The 17154-nt window shown below is 37.8% G+C and overlaps 1 protein-coding gene across 7 annotated transcripts in view; it reads right to left on the reverse strand.

The window, feature by feature from the left end:
* The window catches only part of FAM13A (family with sequence similarity 13 member A), a 417768-nt gene that overhangs the window by 296834 nt on the left and 103780 nt on the right, over window positions 1-17154 (reverse strand). For 5 of the 7 annotated variants that reach the window (XM_032400809.1, XM_032400806.1, XM_032400808.1 and 2 more), the window contains exons 2-3: window positions 16272-16461; window positions 8978-9187 (exon numbers count right to left, since the gene is read on the reverse strand). In XM_032400809.1, the coding sequence (XP_032256700.1) occupies window positions 8978-9187; window positions 16272-16461 (400 nt within the window). Of the gene's footprint in view, window positions 1-8977; window positions 9188-16271; window positions 16462-17154 lie in introns of those variants that run through there. The other 2 variants (XM_032400810.1, XM_032400811.1) reach the window with 1 other exon arrangement.

Here is a 17154-nt window from a genome sequence, read left to right on the forward strand (position 1 = left end):
GGTGGTTATCAGAAGTGAAAGGGTTCAGAGGTGTAAGAAATGGGTGAAGGGGGATGATTGTATGGTAACAGATGGTAACTAGACTTATTGTGATGATCACTTTGTAGTATATACAAAGATTAAATTATTATTTGTACACCTAAAGCTAATAAAATGTTATACACCAATTTTATCTCAAAAAAGGGGGGAAAAAAGGCAGTGAAAGACGCTTGAAGGAAAATAAGAAAGATGATACAGGAACATTTCCAAGACCAAAATACAGTATTTTCCAGATTGAAGGGACTTACTAAGTGCCTGACACAATAGATGAGAAAAAGACTCCAGGAAAGAGCAGGTCCAGGAAAAAATACTGGTGAGAGAATCTCAGAATCAGCACTGCTACCAAATTAGGTGGGAGCAGAAGAAAAAGGGCCAAAGAGGAACCCCCCCCCAGATATAAAGAATTGATAAATTATTTGAAAAATTTTTGAAAGGTTAGTGGATTTACTGGAAAAAAATTGCAGTTTGAAAAAAAATCTATGTTTTCACTTACATAATTTTCTATAAACCTAAGACACATTTTTTTTTTTTTTAAAGATTTTATTTATTTGACAGAGAGAGACACAGCGAGAGAGGGAACACAAGCAGGGGAAGTAGGAGAGGGAGAAGCAGGCTTCCTGCTGAGCAGAGAGCCCCATGCGGGGCTCGATCCCAAGACCCTGAGATCATGACCTGAGCCGAAGGCAGACGCTTAACAACTGAGCCACCCAGGCGCCCCAAACCTAAGACATATATTAGCATTAAGTAGTACATCACACACACACACACACACACTTATGTAGTCATAACAAGTCAAACATTCATTAGGATATCAGCTAAACTTGTCATATAACACTACTGGAAGAAATTGTTTGGAGTAAGTTACATTGTCACTTACTAGAGCTAATTCTACATATTTCATAAGCAGAAGTGATGAGATAATGTCTACAAGAAATTAAGATATAACATAAGAGTATTATCAAATGGAAGCAAATACCAAAGAACAGCTAAATAAATGAAATCTGATTTCCTCTAGGAAAGAACTGAGGGCTGCCAAAGGGTGTGTAGGGGTCAGCTGATTTTCTTTAGGAGTCTTTTAATTTTATTTGATTTTTTAAAAGACTATATGCATCTATTACATAAAATACTTTCTTTAAATAAAGGAAAAATATGTTCAAGGCAATGAAGATGCATTTTATTGAGAGTAATAAGGTTACTTAAGAATGGCCATTTCAATGTTTAATTTTACTGAAAGATGACCTAATCCAACTGTATTTACACCCCACCCAACACATACACTGTGCTTACTGTTGAAATCATGTGCCCGTGTTTCCCAAACACCTTTGTTCCTGTAATCCTCTTTTCCTATAGTGCATACTACCTGTGGGAATTCTAGCAGTCCTCCAAAGCCCAGCTGAAGTACTGCCTTCCTCCTCCACAAAGTCCTTCTGATCATCTGTCTTACAAAGGGTTTCTCCCTTTCAACCCTACTCAAATCTGTGGATCCTGACTCGTTATGTATACATTCTATTCCCAAACAAAACTGCAAGCTCACTGCTGGCAAAATATCCTAACTTTTTATGTAAGCAATAAAATATTAAAGCTAATGCCTTCACCTCAAATTAATAATTGGAAAGGAATTTTTTAATCACCAATTTCATACACATAACAGGCAATGTTTATTTTGCATGCTTCAATTTTCATTAAAATCATACAAAATATTAAACAATAATTAACTTGCAGCCGATACAAAAATATTCCCAAGTCCATCTTGTGTCATTTGCCAACTCAACCAATAATAAAAAATTCAAAGAGTTTCAATTAATTGGGACAAGAATTTTGAAATCTTTATCCTAACTTGAAATTTCTCTCTTTTCCTCCTTCTTAATCATTAGTCAGGAAGTGCACTTATTCTTCTGTAATTCTTTTGTAATTTTTTTTTAAAGAGATGGCAAAGTTAGGATACAGAAAAGGTAAAGAGACAAGTTTTAAGCTTGAAAGTAAAAACATGGAGGGAATTGCACTAAATGGCTTGCCTTCTTATAAACAAGAAGACAAGCGGCAGAAGCATGGGCTGAGGAGGAACTGGGACATAAGCACAGCAAAGGAAGACTGCATTAAAAATGTGAACTGCAGGGTGCCTGGGTGGCACAGTTGGTTAAGCATCCAACTCTTGGTTTTGGCTCAGGTTGTGATCTTAGGGTCATGAGATCGAGCCCCACGTTGGGCTCCACGCTCAGGGTGGAGTCTGCTTCAGACTCTCTCTCCCTCTATCCCTCCCCCGCCTCAGATAGATAGATAGATAAATAAATAAATAATGCAGATTCCTACATCCCATCTCTATAGAGGATGATTTAATTGGCATGTGATAGGACTTGATCTCCAGGCTGCCACAGTTGAGAAGCACTGGCTTAACCTTTATTAAATATTTATTTATTTTTGTTCTAAGCGTTTGCATGGATAAACTGTTTATACAATGAGCTCAGGAAGTACACACTGCTACGATCTCCATTTAACAGTTAGGGAAACTAAGAGTGGTGGTTTTAAAATGTCCACAAAGCCTGACTCTTCTCCCTTCAAAAGAGGGCACCAAATTCCCTTCCCCTTGAATACAAGCCAGATTACTGACTTATCTTCATGAATAGAATGTGGTACAGAAGATGCTATTTGTCTTCTGAGGCTCAGTCATTAAAAGGATAGCTTTCATCTCTCTCGAGTTGCTCATGCTGAGAAAAGCCAGCCAGCAGCCAACTGGAGAGACCGGTATAGAAGGGACCTGTGGCCTCTTGCCAAGAACCAGCACTGAATTGGAGCCATGTTAGTGAACCACCTTGGAAGCACATCTTCTAGCTCCAGTTAAGCCTTCAGATAATTGCAGCCCTTGACATTTCTTGATAACTTGACAGACCCTGAACCAGTACTGCCCAGCTAATCTACACCTAAATTCCAAACCCACAGAAACTGTGAAAGAAAATAAGTGTTTACCATAGTTTTAAGCCACTTCATTTTTTTTTTTTAAGATTTTATTTATTTATTTGTCAGAGAGAGAGAGAGAGCACAAGCAAGGGGAATGGTAGGCAGAGGGAGAAGCAGGCTTCCTGCTGAGCAAGGAGTCCGATGTGGGACTCGATCCCAGGACCCTGGGATCATGACCTGAGCCGAAGGCAGACGCTTAACCGACTGAGCCCTCCAGGTATCCCTAAGCCACTACATTCTGGAGTAATTGTTATGTAGCAATAGATAGTTAATACACTGAGGCACAAAAAGGTTAAATAATTTGATCATATTAATGCAGCTAACAAATGGCAAATGGATTTTGAAACTAGCCAGAATGGATCCAGATCCTCTGCTCTTACCCACGTGGTATCATTTCTTTCTTCAAAAATGAAGATTATCCTGCCTATACCTTATTAGAGCTGGTGCTGGGATGAAAAGAAATGATATAAATATCTGCTAGCTATTGAACTGAAGAGTCAGTAGTTATTTAGCATCTATTATTAACACTAAAAGGCATAAGTTCTTAAAGAGAATATTAAAATAGAAACAAAAAACATAAGAAATTATCTATACAAATTAAGAAAACACACCCCAGTAAAAAATTTCCCCACAGAAAATCATTTATTTTAAACTCATTTTGTTACTTCCAGCTATGCCAATCATTTAAGATTTCTAAGACAAAAACATCAATTCTGTAATTTCTCACCAATTTAATTAGTATCCACCATAGATTTTTGCTATTTTTTACCCATACATTCATTAAATTGATACATTTTTAAAAACACAGTGTTATGGACTAAATTTTGTCCATAAAAAATTCACAGGTTGAAGCCTTAACCCCCAATGTGACTCTATTTGGAGATGGGGCCTTAATGGAAGGTAATTAAGGTTAGATGAGGCCATAAAGGTAGGACCCTAGTCCAATGCATTGGTGTCCTTATAAGAAAGGAAAAAGACACCGGGAGAGCTCAAACACAGAAAAGGCCACGTGAGAACACAGTGAGAAGGTACCATCCACAAGCCAAGGAGAGAGGTCTTATCAGAAACCACCCCTGCCAGCACTTTGATCTTGGACTTCCAGCCTCCAGAACTATGAGAAAACAAATTTCTGTTGTTCAGATGAGTCGACATAGAGGACTATGAAATTCAAATCTTTAGCCTTCATCCCTTTCTCCTAAGCACTGACAGTCATTTTAGTCATCTATTTAAAATGAGCTGCTCTTCACGGCCTCATAATTACCTTCCCCTCGTGACTTCCATTATTTATATTAATGGACCAACTGTCAAGATGCCATATCAGGATCTCTCTTCCTTCTTCAATAGCAATAGCAGGATCTGAGAAAGATGACTAATAAAGCCCCACAAAGAGATCATCAGACCCTACCAAGCTAATAGCATGTGAGCCTTTGGCTTAAGTCCCAGATTCACCTGAGAACAGGGAAAGGAGCATTAGTGAGCTGCAAAAGGTTCCTAGAAAGTTCATGACTGTGCTTCTTCCTTTCCTGACAAAAGATCAGGTCTGACAGCCTAAAGCATTTGAATAAGTAAAGGCCCCACCCTAGGTACAGACTGAAAAGATATGAATTACTGTAGACAAAAAAACAACAGTTGCCTCAGGTCTCCTCAAAGCACTAAATTAGCAGGGAGCTCTCCCTGGTGCTACTTCCACTTTATCTTAAAACGTTCTTCCTGATTTATTAGTTTCTATTCACAACAGTGTGACAAACTGGCCTTCTGGCAGCATGGCCCTCCCCAAACATATGGGCATCAGGGCTGGGCCACCACACTACTCCCCTCCCTAACCCACTGTTCTTCAAGTCACATAAACTCAAAACTGTAGGGTTATCTTTGACTCCTTTCTTACTCTCATTAACTACTGGCCACCCTGTAATGTTTATGTTTTCTTTAAAATTCCATTACCAGTTTCTGTTGGGATGCTGAGAAAGTTCTGGAGATGGATAGTGGTGATGGCTGTACAAAAGTATGAAGTGCTTAATGCCACTGAGGTGTGTACTTAAAAATGGTTAAAATAGTCCATTTTATGTTACATATACTTTACCACAATTTTAAAAAATTCCACTGCCAAGTATTTGTCAGATACAGGTCCTTAGGACCAAGACCTAGGTTTCTGTGGGTCTTCTAGAGGTTCTCCCTGTACCTTCCCATCCATCCATCTTACAGAGCACTGCTAAAAATATTGCTTCCATCCTAGGACTTCTTTCTTCAAAAATGGACTGTTTGTAGGTCAATATTAATTCCTTTTTTTTTTTTAAGATTTTTTATTTATTTATTTGACACAGAGAGACACAGCGAGAGAGGGAACCACAAGCAGGGGAAGTGGGAGAGGGAGAAGCAGGCTTCCCGCTGAGCGAGGAGCCCAACGCGGGGCTCAATCCCAGGAACCCGGGATCATGACCTGAGCCGAAGGCAGACGCTTAACGACTGAGCCACCCAGGCGCCCCTCAATATTAATTCCTTAACCTAACATTTAAAATGCTCTATCATCTAGTCTCGGCCTACGTTTATTTATTGTTTGTTTGTTTGTTTTGAAGAGAGCACGAGCATGTGAGGGGGGAGGGGCAGAGGGAAAGGGAGAGAGAGAATCTTATGCTGGCTCCTCACCCAGTGCAGAGCCTGGCTCAGGGCTTGGGGCTCTCAAGATGGAGATCCTCCATCCTGAGATCATGACCTGAGCCAAAATCAAGAGTTGGATGCTTAGCCCACTGAGCCACCCAGGTGCCCCTCAGCCTACTTTTTAAAGTTATTCCATTTGCTAATTTCCTGTAGCTATGCACAGCTCTGTTACACATTTCTGTCTCACACTGACAGTGTTTTTGCTCATGCCCTTTTCCTTGCCTATATGATTTTCTTCTCCATCCAAAGTCATGTGCCCCATTTTACTTTTTCCACAAAGTGTTCTCTGACCACCATAATCCAGACTGATTTCCCTCTCTCCTTGTTACCACTGACTGGATGTCCTTACCACTCATTTGAAGTACTGTAGAATGTATACCATACACATTCTACCTCCTCAATTAAATCACACACTCCTTAAGGTCAGAATGTTTTATCTTTTATTTCTTGGTATCATCCTGCGTCTAAGTAGGAGGGGTTAAATAAATACTGATGGACTGATCCAATTCCATTTCATCAAGTAACAACAAAAAACATTCGTTGTGAGATGGACATACTTGCATTTATATTACAGAAGATTTTCAATAGGGAACATTCAAATAAAGGAATTTCTAGTTAATCCTAAATGAAATGAATGGTATCCTAAAATCTTTTTATTGCTTGCAATCCACATCTATTCCCAAAACATAACAGAGATTGTTAAAATAAAAAAGTGGATATGTTATTGGCCCACCTAGGTAAGGATAAGAGATCAAAAATCATGAAATACTGCCAAGCTGAGACAATTATACTGGAAACCTCAGTCAAGAAAGGCAAGTTGTTGCAGTCAGAGGTAAGTTTAACAAGACCATGGGAAAGGATGATCGCACAAGTCCTTTAGAGTCTCTCTTAAATATGAACTGTCTAAACCAGGGCTGTGCCTCAAGCAAAAAGTTCTGGCAGACATCAACTTTAGATGGAAGTTTTTGATAAATACCTGGTATGCAGAAATATTGGTATGCGAACTAAAGATACAATCTCAGAACTTTAGACACCAGTCAAGTCTAAAATTGATAATCTGTTATACAAGAGAAAGAATCTAAATGGTATTCTTCACACAGAGGGTCATTGTTGATCTGCATGATCAAAGGATGATCTAGAACTGCAGGAATGCTTACAGGCAACAGACTGTCCTCAGTGGAAGTTTTGGTTGAGCTTAAATGTCTGAAAAAATACTTAGTTGAGGCTCTACAGTTCTATCCCATAAAGCATGGAAGAGAGGATCCTGATGTGAAAAATTATGAAATACCCTGCTCTTTACACAGGATAGAATTTGAAGGCCCTTAATATTTTTTTTTAAAAAAAGAAATCTGGCATGGGATTGTGACAGAATATAAAAGCTATTTAATCGGTTATTATGAGGACTGAAATATAAAAGTAGGGTAACCTTTTTTATCAAAACACTTTTATTACATACTTATTGCATTTTAATGTCCAAGTGTAACATCTGCCTTTAGTGAGTCTGTAAAGAGCCTTGCCACTTCCAGCTTTCGAGCGACCAGCTGAGCGTGTACCCTCCACTCTAAGAGTACCACATACAGCATAAACCAAGAGAAGCACCATAGCTCTTTTCTACCTGAATTATTAAAGAGAAATTTATTTTCAAGAGGCTGTACTATCTGATAGCTGAAAGCATACTTTATTTCCTTCCGTCACTTAACAGCTTACAACTAGTGGGGTACTTCCATTAATAGCTCCTTTATTGAACATCTCAGATCTAGCCCTAAAGGTTTTTAGGAAGTGAGAGAATACTACTACTATGGCAAAAGTCAGTATCTCCGCCCCATTTAGAATTTGTTATTTGTGCATAATCACACAACCCCTTAGGTTGGGTATATAACCAGCTTTACTTTTAGAATGATACCACTTGCTTTTTATGATGCAAATCAGTTTTTCTGGCTACCAGGGAGAAAGGTCATGAATGAGAAGATAATTTACAAAGTAGAGCTGAAGTATAACGAAATATTACTATAATGTAACAAAAATAATAAAACAGTGCATTCCCTTTATCAAATGAAAGCTATTCTAAGAAACCTGATAAAACCTTTTAAAATTCACAAGTATTCACAAATATTAATATAGTATCATTAATATTAGTATCTTAAAATTAAGACAATATTAAGAATAAAGATTCTTAGTAATACTAAGTATTTGATTACTAAATATTTTGTATGAAGGACATATTTAAATCTTCAACTAGCTTTTGTAGCAATTATTTTAAAATGATTTTCAGAAATTTATCTTAAAATTTAACATCTCCGTGACAAGGATAAAATAATATTCTTAGAAGAATCAGTTAAGGACCAATGGCTACCTCCTTCAGATCCTCATACATATAAACATGAAAAAGTTCAGTTTCTAATGAACAAGCCTCAAATAGGTCACTTACTATCACTTACCGATACGGAAATCTTTATTAAAAGCACTTAGATCACCCGAACAAATGGTTCTGCAATTTTTGCTTTCATATTTGATCACTATTTTTCAGTAAACTACAACATACAACATGGCTTTCTCACTTACCCATTCTTTAGCATACTTACTACATGTGAATAATTACACCACTGCTTTAAAGAAATGTGGTTTTAAGCAACATCCTTTTTAACTTGGCAATTAGCACTCTCAAAAATATATGTTCTCTTTTTCACTCTAACGTGGCACAAATCAGGAAAGAAATGGCTTTTCAAGACTAAATCATTTTTCTTACTATATTTGAGAGGGAGAACTAAATAATGATCATGCCTATAATTACTACCTTTAAATTTGAAGTTTCTTCATTCAAAATCACTTCATAATGCAATCAAAAACCAATTTTCCTCCAGTTGTGTAAAATGAACACAATTATTTTAGGGCTCAGTCTTGCTTGTGAGAGAAAGACAGCAGACCACTGACCATTCAGTCTCAAAAGGTCACTAACCAAATACAATTTAATTAATACTTCCTACATAGAATTTAATGCCTTATTCTCACTCCTTCTAGGACAGCCACTAGTCAGAAAAGAATTTCTCTGGCCCACAAATATTAGGGCTTTTCAATATTAAGTATTCATCTGCCAACAGTCTCAGAAATTACACTTAATAGTGGTATTTCATAACCAGTTTAGTATTATTTTAGGGTAGATAATGGGGCCCTAGAGTAACTAAAATAGAAAGATGGTGGTGATGGAGAGACCACTAATACTTAAAAGCTTAGCTTAATATTTAAAATTTAGGTGTTTAATATGTAAAGGCTTACTTTTAGCTGAAAAATAAAACTGGTTGAAGTGCTAGAAGGATTTAACCGCACTAACCCCGAAAGAGCTGAACGAATCGAGGGTGCAATGTGGAGGTGACCACGCTCTCCGGCAGCTCCCTCAGGAACAGCTTCAACAGACTGGCTGCTGAGCAGACGTCCCCGTCTCTCCCAAGCTCCACCGGGGCTCCACTCTCGAACTTGCATCGGAGCTGTTCCACCACCTTCACGTTGCCATTCACCCTAAAAAGGCCTTCCTGGGTGAGTCCTGGAGCAGGGGAGCAGACATGCAGAAAATAAATGGAGGTCTTTCACAGACACTAACTCTAGAGAACAGTAACCACAAAATAAATAAATCTCACTACAGGATTTTCTAAAGGATTATCCAGTTCTGGAAAATGTTCACATTTTGCAAAAACGCTTTCCTATAGTAATCAATTTTCACACCTACTATGTATCAACTAAAAAGATCATACAGGATTGTTCTAAAAGCTGACCTCTAAGAATAAGGTTAGGACACATATAAACATAGAACAGATTCTTCTACAGAAAACTGCATTCATATAATCTGCAGTACATTACAGGAAACTTACCCTGGGCTCCAACAGCAGCTTAGCATTTTGAAAACTATTTAAAAGAAAAACTAACAGGTATGTAAGGAACTTCTTAACTGTATGTGATTATCTGTGTAATAATTAAGAAATATTCTTTAGTAATCACTGAATTCCAAGGATAAGACTCTATGAGATTAAAGAAGTAGCATAAGACAAGTTCATTGCCTTCAGCCAGTTGACAGGGGATATCACTGTTGGCTGGGGCCAGCACAGAAGGCTCCATAAAGGTGCCTTTGGGTGCTCTGCACCATCTCTGACTAAAGCATAGGGGAGATGGGAAGACTAGGGCTGATGAACTGTGAAGTTAACGCAGTTTAAGCTTCAGGGCCCCGTCATTTATTTAGGCCCTTTCCAATGCTTGTCCCTAATTCTTATTCTTAATTTTGTATTCTTTTTCTTGAAAAGGGCCACCAAAGGGTTAAGCAGCAGGACACATAAAACCCTGATTTATCCCCAACAAAGAGGAACAAATATATGAATTGAGAGGCAGAAACAAGGCAGCATAAAGGAAGATAAACACATGGAAATGTGGAGTGTTTAGGTCAAGAAGCCATGGGGTAATAAAATGGAAGAAATGGGATAGGACCACAAATGGCAAGTTCAACAGTGAAGACCCGGGGTGCCCAGCTGGCTCAGTCTGTAGAGCATGCAACTCTTGATCTCAGGGTCATGAGTTTGAGCCCCACGTTGGGCGTAGAGCTTACTTAAAAACAAAAAGGGAAGACTTTATCATGGGAGCATTAAGGGGTAGGGGGAACACAATATAATCAAGCGTTAAGAAGATCTTGCTAGCTGAGAAGAGAATGGAGAGGGCAGAAAGCCTGCCTTAGGGAACCACATTCTACCCTAAGACAGTAAGACAGAGATTCCAGTGGGAAGGGTGAAAAAGGAGAGAAAAAAAGATGATTGGATAATTTAGTACAAAAAGGAAGTAAGGAAGAAGAGTTGAAAGGTAATTTTAAGGTTTAAAAACTAGTAAGGTTTAAAAACTAGGAATCCAGGAAAAAGCACTGTTAAAGGATAAGGTGAAGTGGGGATGAGGGATGGTGGCCAGTTTAGGGGAAAGGTAATGATTTCCAGCTGGGTTCAAGGAGACAGAACACCATGTAAGAAAGCCAGCTAGCTTGTGGAGGCATGCTGAAGGTACAAGGAACAATCTTTCTAGTAAAAAGCAACCCAAGGACTCAACCAGCCACTATTCTTTTGAGAGCCTAATGGTGAAATTCAGCAATGATACAGGCATTGAAGCCCATGAGAATTATTTAGATGGGGGGGGGTTGTTTGTTTATATCAGCTTTTGCTTCTTTCTCTTACCTGCTAATTGTATCACTCTTTCTAAAGAAAAAGAAGCTAATTTCATTTTAATTTGTAATTCGATAAAACATTTTATGAACCCTTCAATTCAATAAATATGTAATAAGTACTTGGCACTGTGTTAAGGAACTTAAAAAAAAAATTCAAACACTACCATTATCCTTATGGAGTTTGTAGACTGATAAGATGTTTGCATATAAACTTTGGATGTGAAGAACATGAATATCAAAAGTTGACAAGAATTTTAGCTCTAATTTTGATAAAAGTTTGTGAAACCAGAGAGGATATTAAAAGTATTTCACCAACCAGTGTGACCAGGGCACCACGTAATCAGAGGAGATGAGTCAGCATGTGTGGTAGGCAGCTTCTCAAATGGCCCTAATGATGCCCATCTCCTGGTATCCACACTCATGTGTAATCCCTTCCCCTCGCATGTGATCTGGATCTAGTGCCTTGCTTCTAACCAGGAGAATATCATAAAATTACGTGATTAGGTTCTAATCTTGCTTTTGAGATTAGACTATACAAGATTGATGTTCATCTTACTTGTTTGTTTCTCTCTGGCTTTGCAGGCTTGCTCACTCTGATGAATCAGCTGCTTTTTATTTGGTTAGCTATCTTATGAGAGGTCCACGTGGCAAGGAACGGAGGGTGGTTTCTGGAACACCAGCCAGTGAGTAACTGAGACCCTCAGGTCAACAGCCCACAAGGAACTGAATCCTGCTAACAACCACGTGAATGAGCTTGGAAGTGGACCTTCCCCCAGTCAAGTACTGTTATGACTGCAGCCTTATAGGAGACCCTAAGATAGAAGACACAACTAGACTGTGCCCAGATTCCTGACCCACAGAAACTATGAGATAATAAACACTGTTGTTTTAAACTACTATGTTTTGGGGTAATCTGTTACACAGCAACAAATATGATGCCATTCCCTTTAATACTGCAGAATCTGTTATTGAGAGACTTCTCGTTTAACTCATTTTTAAAGCTTTCAAGGTCTATTTCCTCCATTCTACAAGCTTTATCTGTAACTTCAGAAATGTGTACTGCCTTCAACAGACAGCACCCAAAAAAGAGCACCCATCTCTGGTCAAGGCCCAAATCATGAAAATTTAGAATTCTGCATCTCAGTCCTATATCTACCCAGCTCCTGAGCCTGTTTTTGGCCAGCAAACGCCTCTTGGACCTGATTTCACAGTGTTTTTCTAGCTTTGACCTTAGGTTTTCTTTTCCAACTAGGCTTTTTGACCTTTCCCTCAAATAAATATTTCCAGTTATTCCAAAATAACTACCCAGCTCTAAGAACTGGCTTTAGTCCTTCAAGGTCCCTGATCCCACTGCCCTTTATTGGCAGAGAGATAAGATATAAATGGGAGTCATTGAGGTTCATGCTTCTTCTCGACTATTTTTTCTGCCCCTATTCCATTTATTTGTTTAACTCTCTTTCCTCAAAAATATCTCTCACCCAAACAATTCTTATGATACCCAGTGATTTTCAACTAGGGGCAATGTCCCCCTGGCTCTATTATACTTTGGGGGAAAAAAAACCCATACAATTTTTTAAAGCCCCTTACAAATTTATAATATATTCAATACCCAATGAGGCTTACCAGACTATGTCATCTCTCAATTTTCCTACTCCAAATTCTTAGGAAAAAGAAATGTTCACAGGAAGGAGATGCTTAGAAGGCTTTGTGAAGTTATTCTCGTATATTTCCGAGATTCTCTTATATTTGACTTCAGGAGGTACAGGTTAATCAACACAAAACAGCAACTTAATAATTGGTTTAAAAATGAAAAAATTATATAAATGAAATAACATCTACCCCATTGACAGTCACTTTCCTGTACAATTGAGATATTTATTTCAAAACAGTATGAATACATCGTTAGAAACTGAAAATGCCAGAAGTCAGAATTGGCTTAATTGGTACACTGGCCCGGAAAGTAGGACAATAAATGAGCATATTCTGACACCTGGTGGTAAGTGGAGAGTTCTACACTATTTAAAATAGTATATTCCCATAGGATCTTCACGCTAAAGAGAAGGAATCCAGTAACACTGTCAGCAAGATTAGTTATTTTTAAACAGTATAAAGATGATCTAGCTTATAGCTTGTAAGATTTTCCTTCAAATGGGAAAAATTACATATTTTTCCTTTTTTTTTCTTTTTAGGAAAATAAGTTCAAAGTCTTTTCAAAGGACCTTCATATTGACCTTAACAAACCCTTTCTGTCCTAAAATTCTTTCATAACGAAGAGTTTTCCCTCAAGTTGTTAAAGGTCTACATGTACTGTGATCATACTTTAATGTTTAATGTAACTACCTAGGGTTAAATAATATGACCAATCATCCCTACCTCTGATACCTGACAGAGGGCCTACTGGATTGTGCATAGTAGGTGCACAATAAGGAGAGGCACAATAAATGTTGACTTAAAAAACTACAAAATAATTAATGAAGCTAATTGAAGTATCTTGCCCACAAACTTCATTCCACCCTTCAGACTTACACAAAGTTTTTGGTTTATTAACATGATAGTTTCAGACATAGTAAGGAACTTCTTTTTGTCTCCACAGTAATTAACTACACAGCCTTTCAAAATATAGGATAGGTGCCCTACCCACCTTAACTTCCTAAGCCAAGATTCTGATTCCGTGGGTCTGAAATATCACCAATGGATGGGTATTCTGAAAAGATTCCACTAGTGATTCTATTTTACATCTCTAGTTAAGAAGGACTGATTTAGCCCATGAAAATATTTAGTTCGCATTACCTGAATATACCCGACTAAAGTATAAGTATGGGTAAGAAGAGACAGAAGAAAACCAATACCTAATTCAGATTTTGCCAAAAAGTTCATAGAGTGATGCTGTGAATTTAACTGGTTCAACTCCTACAGAGTTGATTATAAATGCACATATCCTTGACCCAGGGCTACAGATACACCCACAGTGCTTGAAATGAACCGTGTGAAAGGTTGGTCACTGAATCATTGCTTACAGATTGCAAAAGACTACATACAATTCAATATTCACCAGCATGTGACTGCTTAAAGAAATGATACATGTATATAGTCAGTGTGTAAGGGAAAAAAGAATTACATGAGTAAAGCTTTTTATGCAATATGGAAAGATCTCCACAATATACTGCTAAATGACTTTTTGAAAAGATTTGTAACTGTGAAATGCTGTATTTATATTCAAGGGGAAAAAAGAACATATGCATATATGATTATATATATTCATAAATTATCTTGGTAAGACTGTATCAGACACCGGTAAAGTAATGTTTTGGGAGAGGAAATGAATAATCAGGGGACAGGTTTTGGAGGGAGAGATTTTTCAGTGCATATCCAGTATTTTGCACCACATAAAGATACTAACTAGTCAATAATTTTTTTTTTTAAAGATTTTATTTACTTATTTGACAGAGAGAGAGAGAGACAGCGACAGAGGGAACACAAGTAGGGGGAGTGGGAGAGGGAGAAGCAGGCTTCCAGCCGAGCAGAGAGCTCGAAGCGGGGCTCGATCCCAGGATCATGACCTGAGCCGAAGGCAGACGCTTTAATGACTGAGCCACCCAGGCGCCCCTAATTTTTTAAAACTTAAAAATGAAAATGATTTTACATAAGAGTAACCCCAAGAGGCTATTACTCAGTCATTATTAAGTAAAAGATCAGAACACTGACTATACCAAAACCAAAATATTTAAGTAGTCACACTTTGGTATCCAAATGAATACTAATGAACAACCCTATTTAAGAGGTTAAATGAATTACCTAGAGATCCATTTATATCTAAATCAGCAGGATACAGTTTTACTCAATACTGAGTGTTTTTGAGTCCTTCAAAGCTCTAACAATTTGATGTGGCTTCAAGATCCTATAGGCCAGCGTCCCATCTTCCTGCCATTCTGTATACTACACCTTTTTTGTTTAACCTGTTTAATGTATTTGAATAAACCCAGAGCTATTCTCTAAGAATCTTACCTGTCTGCAGCTTATCATCCTCTAAACATACGGGGACATCTCCTATGAAGTAAGAGTGCAAGACTGGCTCTTCAATTTTCAGAACAAAATATCATTTTGTCATCTACATACCTAGGAACCTGAGCAAATAGTTGCTTTTTCAGTTAACACAAGACACCTGACCTTCTGAGGGCTGAACTACGTGCCATACCCTTCCTGTCACAAGCTGACTCACATTCCTACAGAGTAACAGATGCACTGTGCTTCTCACGTATTTCCAATAAAGGATTGTTCTTAGTGGGGGGTTGGGGGGGAATGGACTCGTAATCATGGGATGATAAGGAAACAAACTGCACAAAGTACAGAATGCCTCTGAAGTCTCAAGTTTTCCCTTTAAAAATTCCTAATTTTAAACCCTATTCTGCAATGAGTCTTTTGTGTAGAAATGTTGTTTCCCTATAGAAAACAATGAAAATTCCAAGCTTTTCCCTCACAAGATTTCCTTCCCAAACCTGCTAAAGCTTACTAATACTTATTATGTAGTTTGGGGTTTTCCTATCATATTACCCTAGTTTGAACAACATGAATATAGGGGATATGGAAGAATTTTCTCTCTACTTATCCAGGTTTTTAAGTCCCATTTTAATTAAAATCATTAAAAAAAGCTGTAAGATAGCTCTCAATAACAGAGATTTATCTTTTTATCATTCAATGAACTGTTATTCTCCAATTGTTTTACATGCTTAATTGTATCACTTCAAAAGCAAACGACCCCCATAATAGGCTATATACCATACTTTTTTTTTTTTCCTTTAGTATCCCTACTGAGTTTATGAAAGCAATCAAGGCATCCAGTAAGTTCAGGATTGAACTCAGCTGAAAAAGATACCCCAAAAGTGTTCTGTTACACTAAACATTACTCTCAGTTGGAATTTAATGAATCAAGAGAAGTCACTATTATTAGAACATGTATTTTTTTAAGATTTATTTGAGAGAGAGAGAGTGCACACACACACATGCATGAGCAGGGAGAACGGCAGAGAGGGAGAGGGAGAAGCAGGCTCCCCGCTGAGCAAGGAGCCCAATTCAGGACTCGATCCCAGGACCCTGGGATCATGACCTGAGCCCAAGGCAGATGCTTAACCAACTGAGCCACCCAGGCACCCCGGAACAGTGTATTTTAGAACTCAAATCTAGGAATCATTCCAAACTAGAAATTTCAGTGATTAAATTGATTGGTCCGTGGTAAATTGAACAGTAGTGTCAAAATAATATTATGCAGTAATACTGCTCTTAATGTCCTTTTTAAAGGAAAAGGTATATTACATAATTTGATATTCTAATTAAGGTGTTTTAGGGAATATTCTAACACATCGTGAAGTAGCTCACAGAGAAACCTTCTTCTTGTATGCAGGAACGGTAAGCACAATGGTGTGAAACCACAACTTACCATGCTTCACCAAGTATTCCACGATAGTCCCCACTATAGCTGGAATGCCGTTCTCTGTGAGCCCCTGCTGCTGAAGGTCTTGGAGGCTCACTCCAAATAACTTCTTATAGGTTGAATTCCTCTGCTCATTTAGTGGCACTGCCACTATCTTTTTCATGTCTTCTTTCAGCCGAACTGCTGCTTTACTTTGCTTAAAAAAACATAAGAAAAAAGAGCAGTCAGTCATATTTACCACAGGAGGCTGCATGGTTACCTGAATCGAAACGTAAGTGTCTGGAGATCCATAGGAGTGGTCTTTACTAATTTTTACTTCCACTCAAGTCAAAACTATTAACATCTCTCACAGGTTGCTCAGTGTCATGAATGGCACATACTGATAGAATAGTTAAAAGAATGAAAAATGAGAAACCTAAGGCCACAACTTAACTGTAGCTAAGGGAGGGAGCAATACACTGCAGTATCTAAGATAGACTATTACAGTAACCAAGGGGTGTGACTCAGAAGCACCTGGTTAACAGGAAAAGAAAACATTTATAAGATCACTGAAACTCCATGCAGATCTTAGTACAAGAGGTTTCTGAAGACAAAAATGTATCTAGATGCCATTTTAAGGTAGCTTTAATTTGGAGTCTTAGAAAAAAATATATTTAAGTAGAGTGAACATTGGTTTCTCTGATTTCATTACATCTGTGAATATCTCATTACTATTTTGGCACATAAAATCAGTTCAATTCTCACTGAGGTTCAAAATATTCTCTCTCTGAAACAGCAACATTTCATGTAGTCACAATTTAAAGATTTTCACAAGACTGTACATATTATAAATAAAAAGTGCAGCTTATATTTAACTAATTCAAATTATCACCACAATGAAAAATCCACA

Source organism: Phoca vitulina, unplaced genomic scaffold, assembly GCF_004348235.1.
Source record: "Phoca vitulina isolate PV1807 unplaced genomic scaffold, GSC_HSeal_1.0 scaffold3, whole genome shotgun sequence".
NCBI classification, from domain to species: domain Eukaryota; kingdom Metazoa; phylum Chordata; class Mammalia; order Carnivora; family Phocidae; genus Phoca; species Phoca vitulina.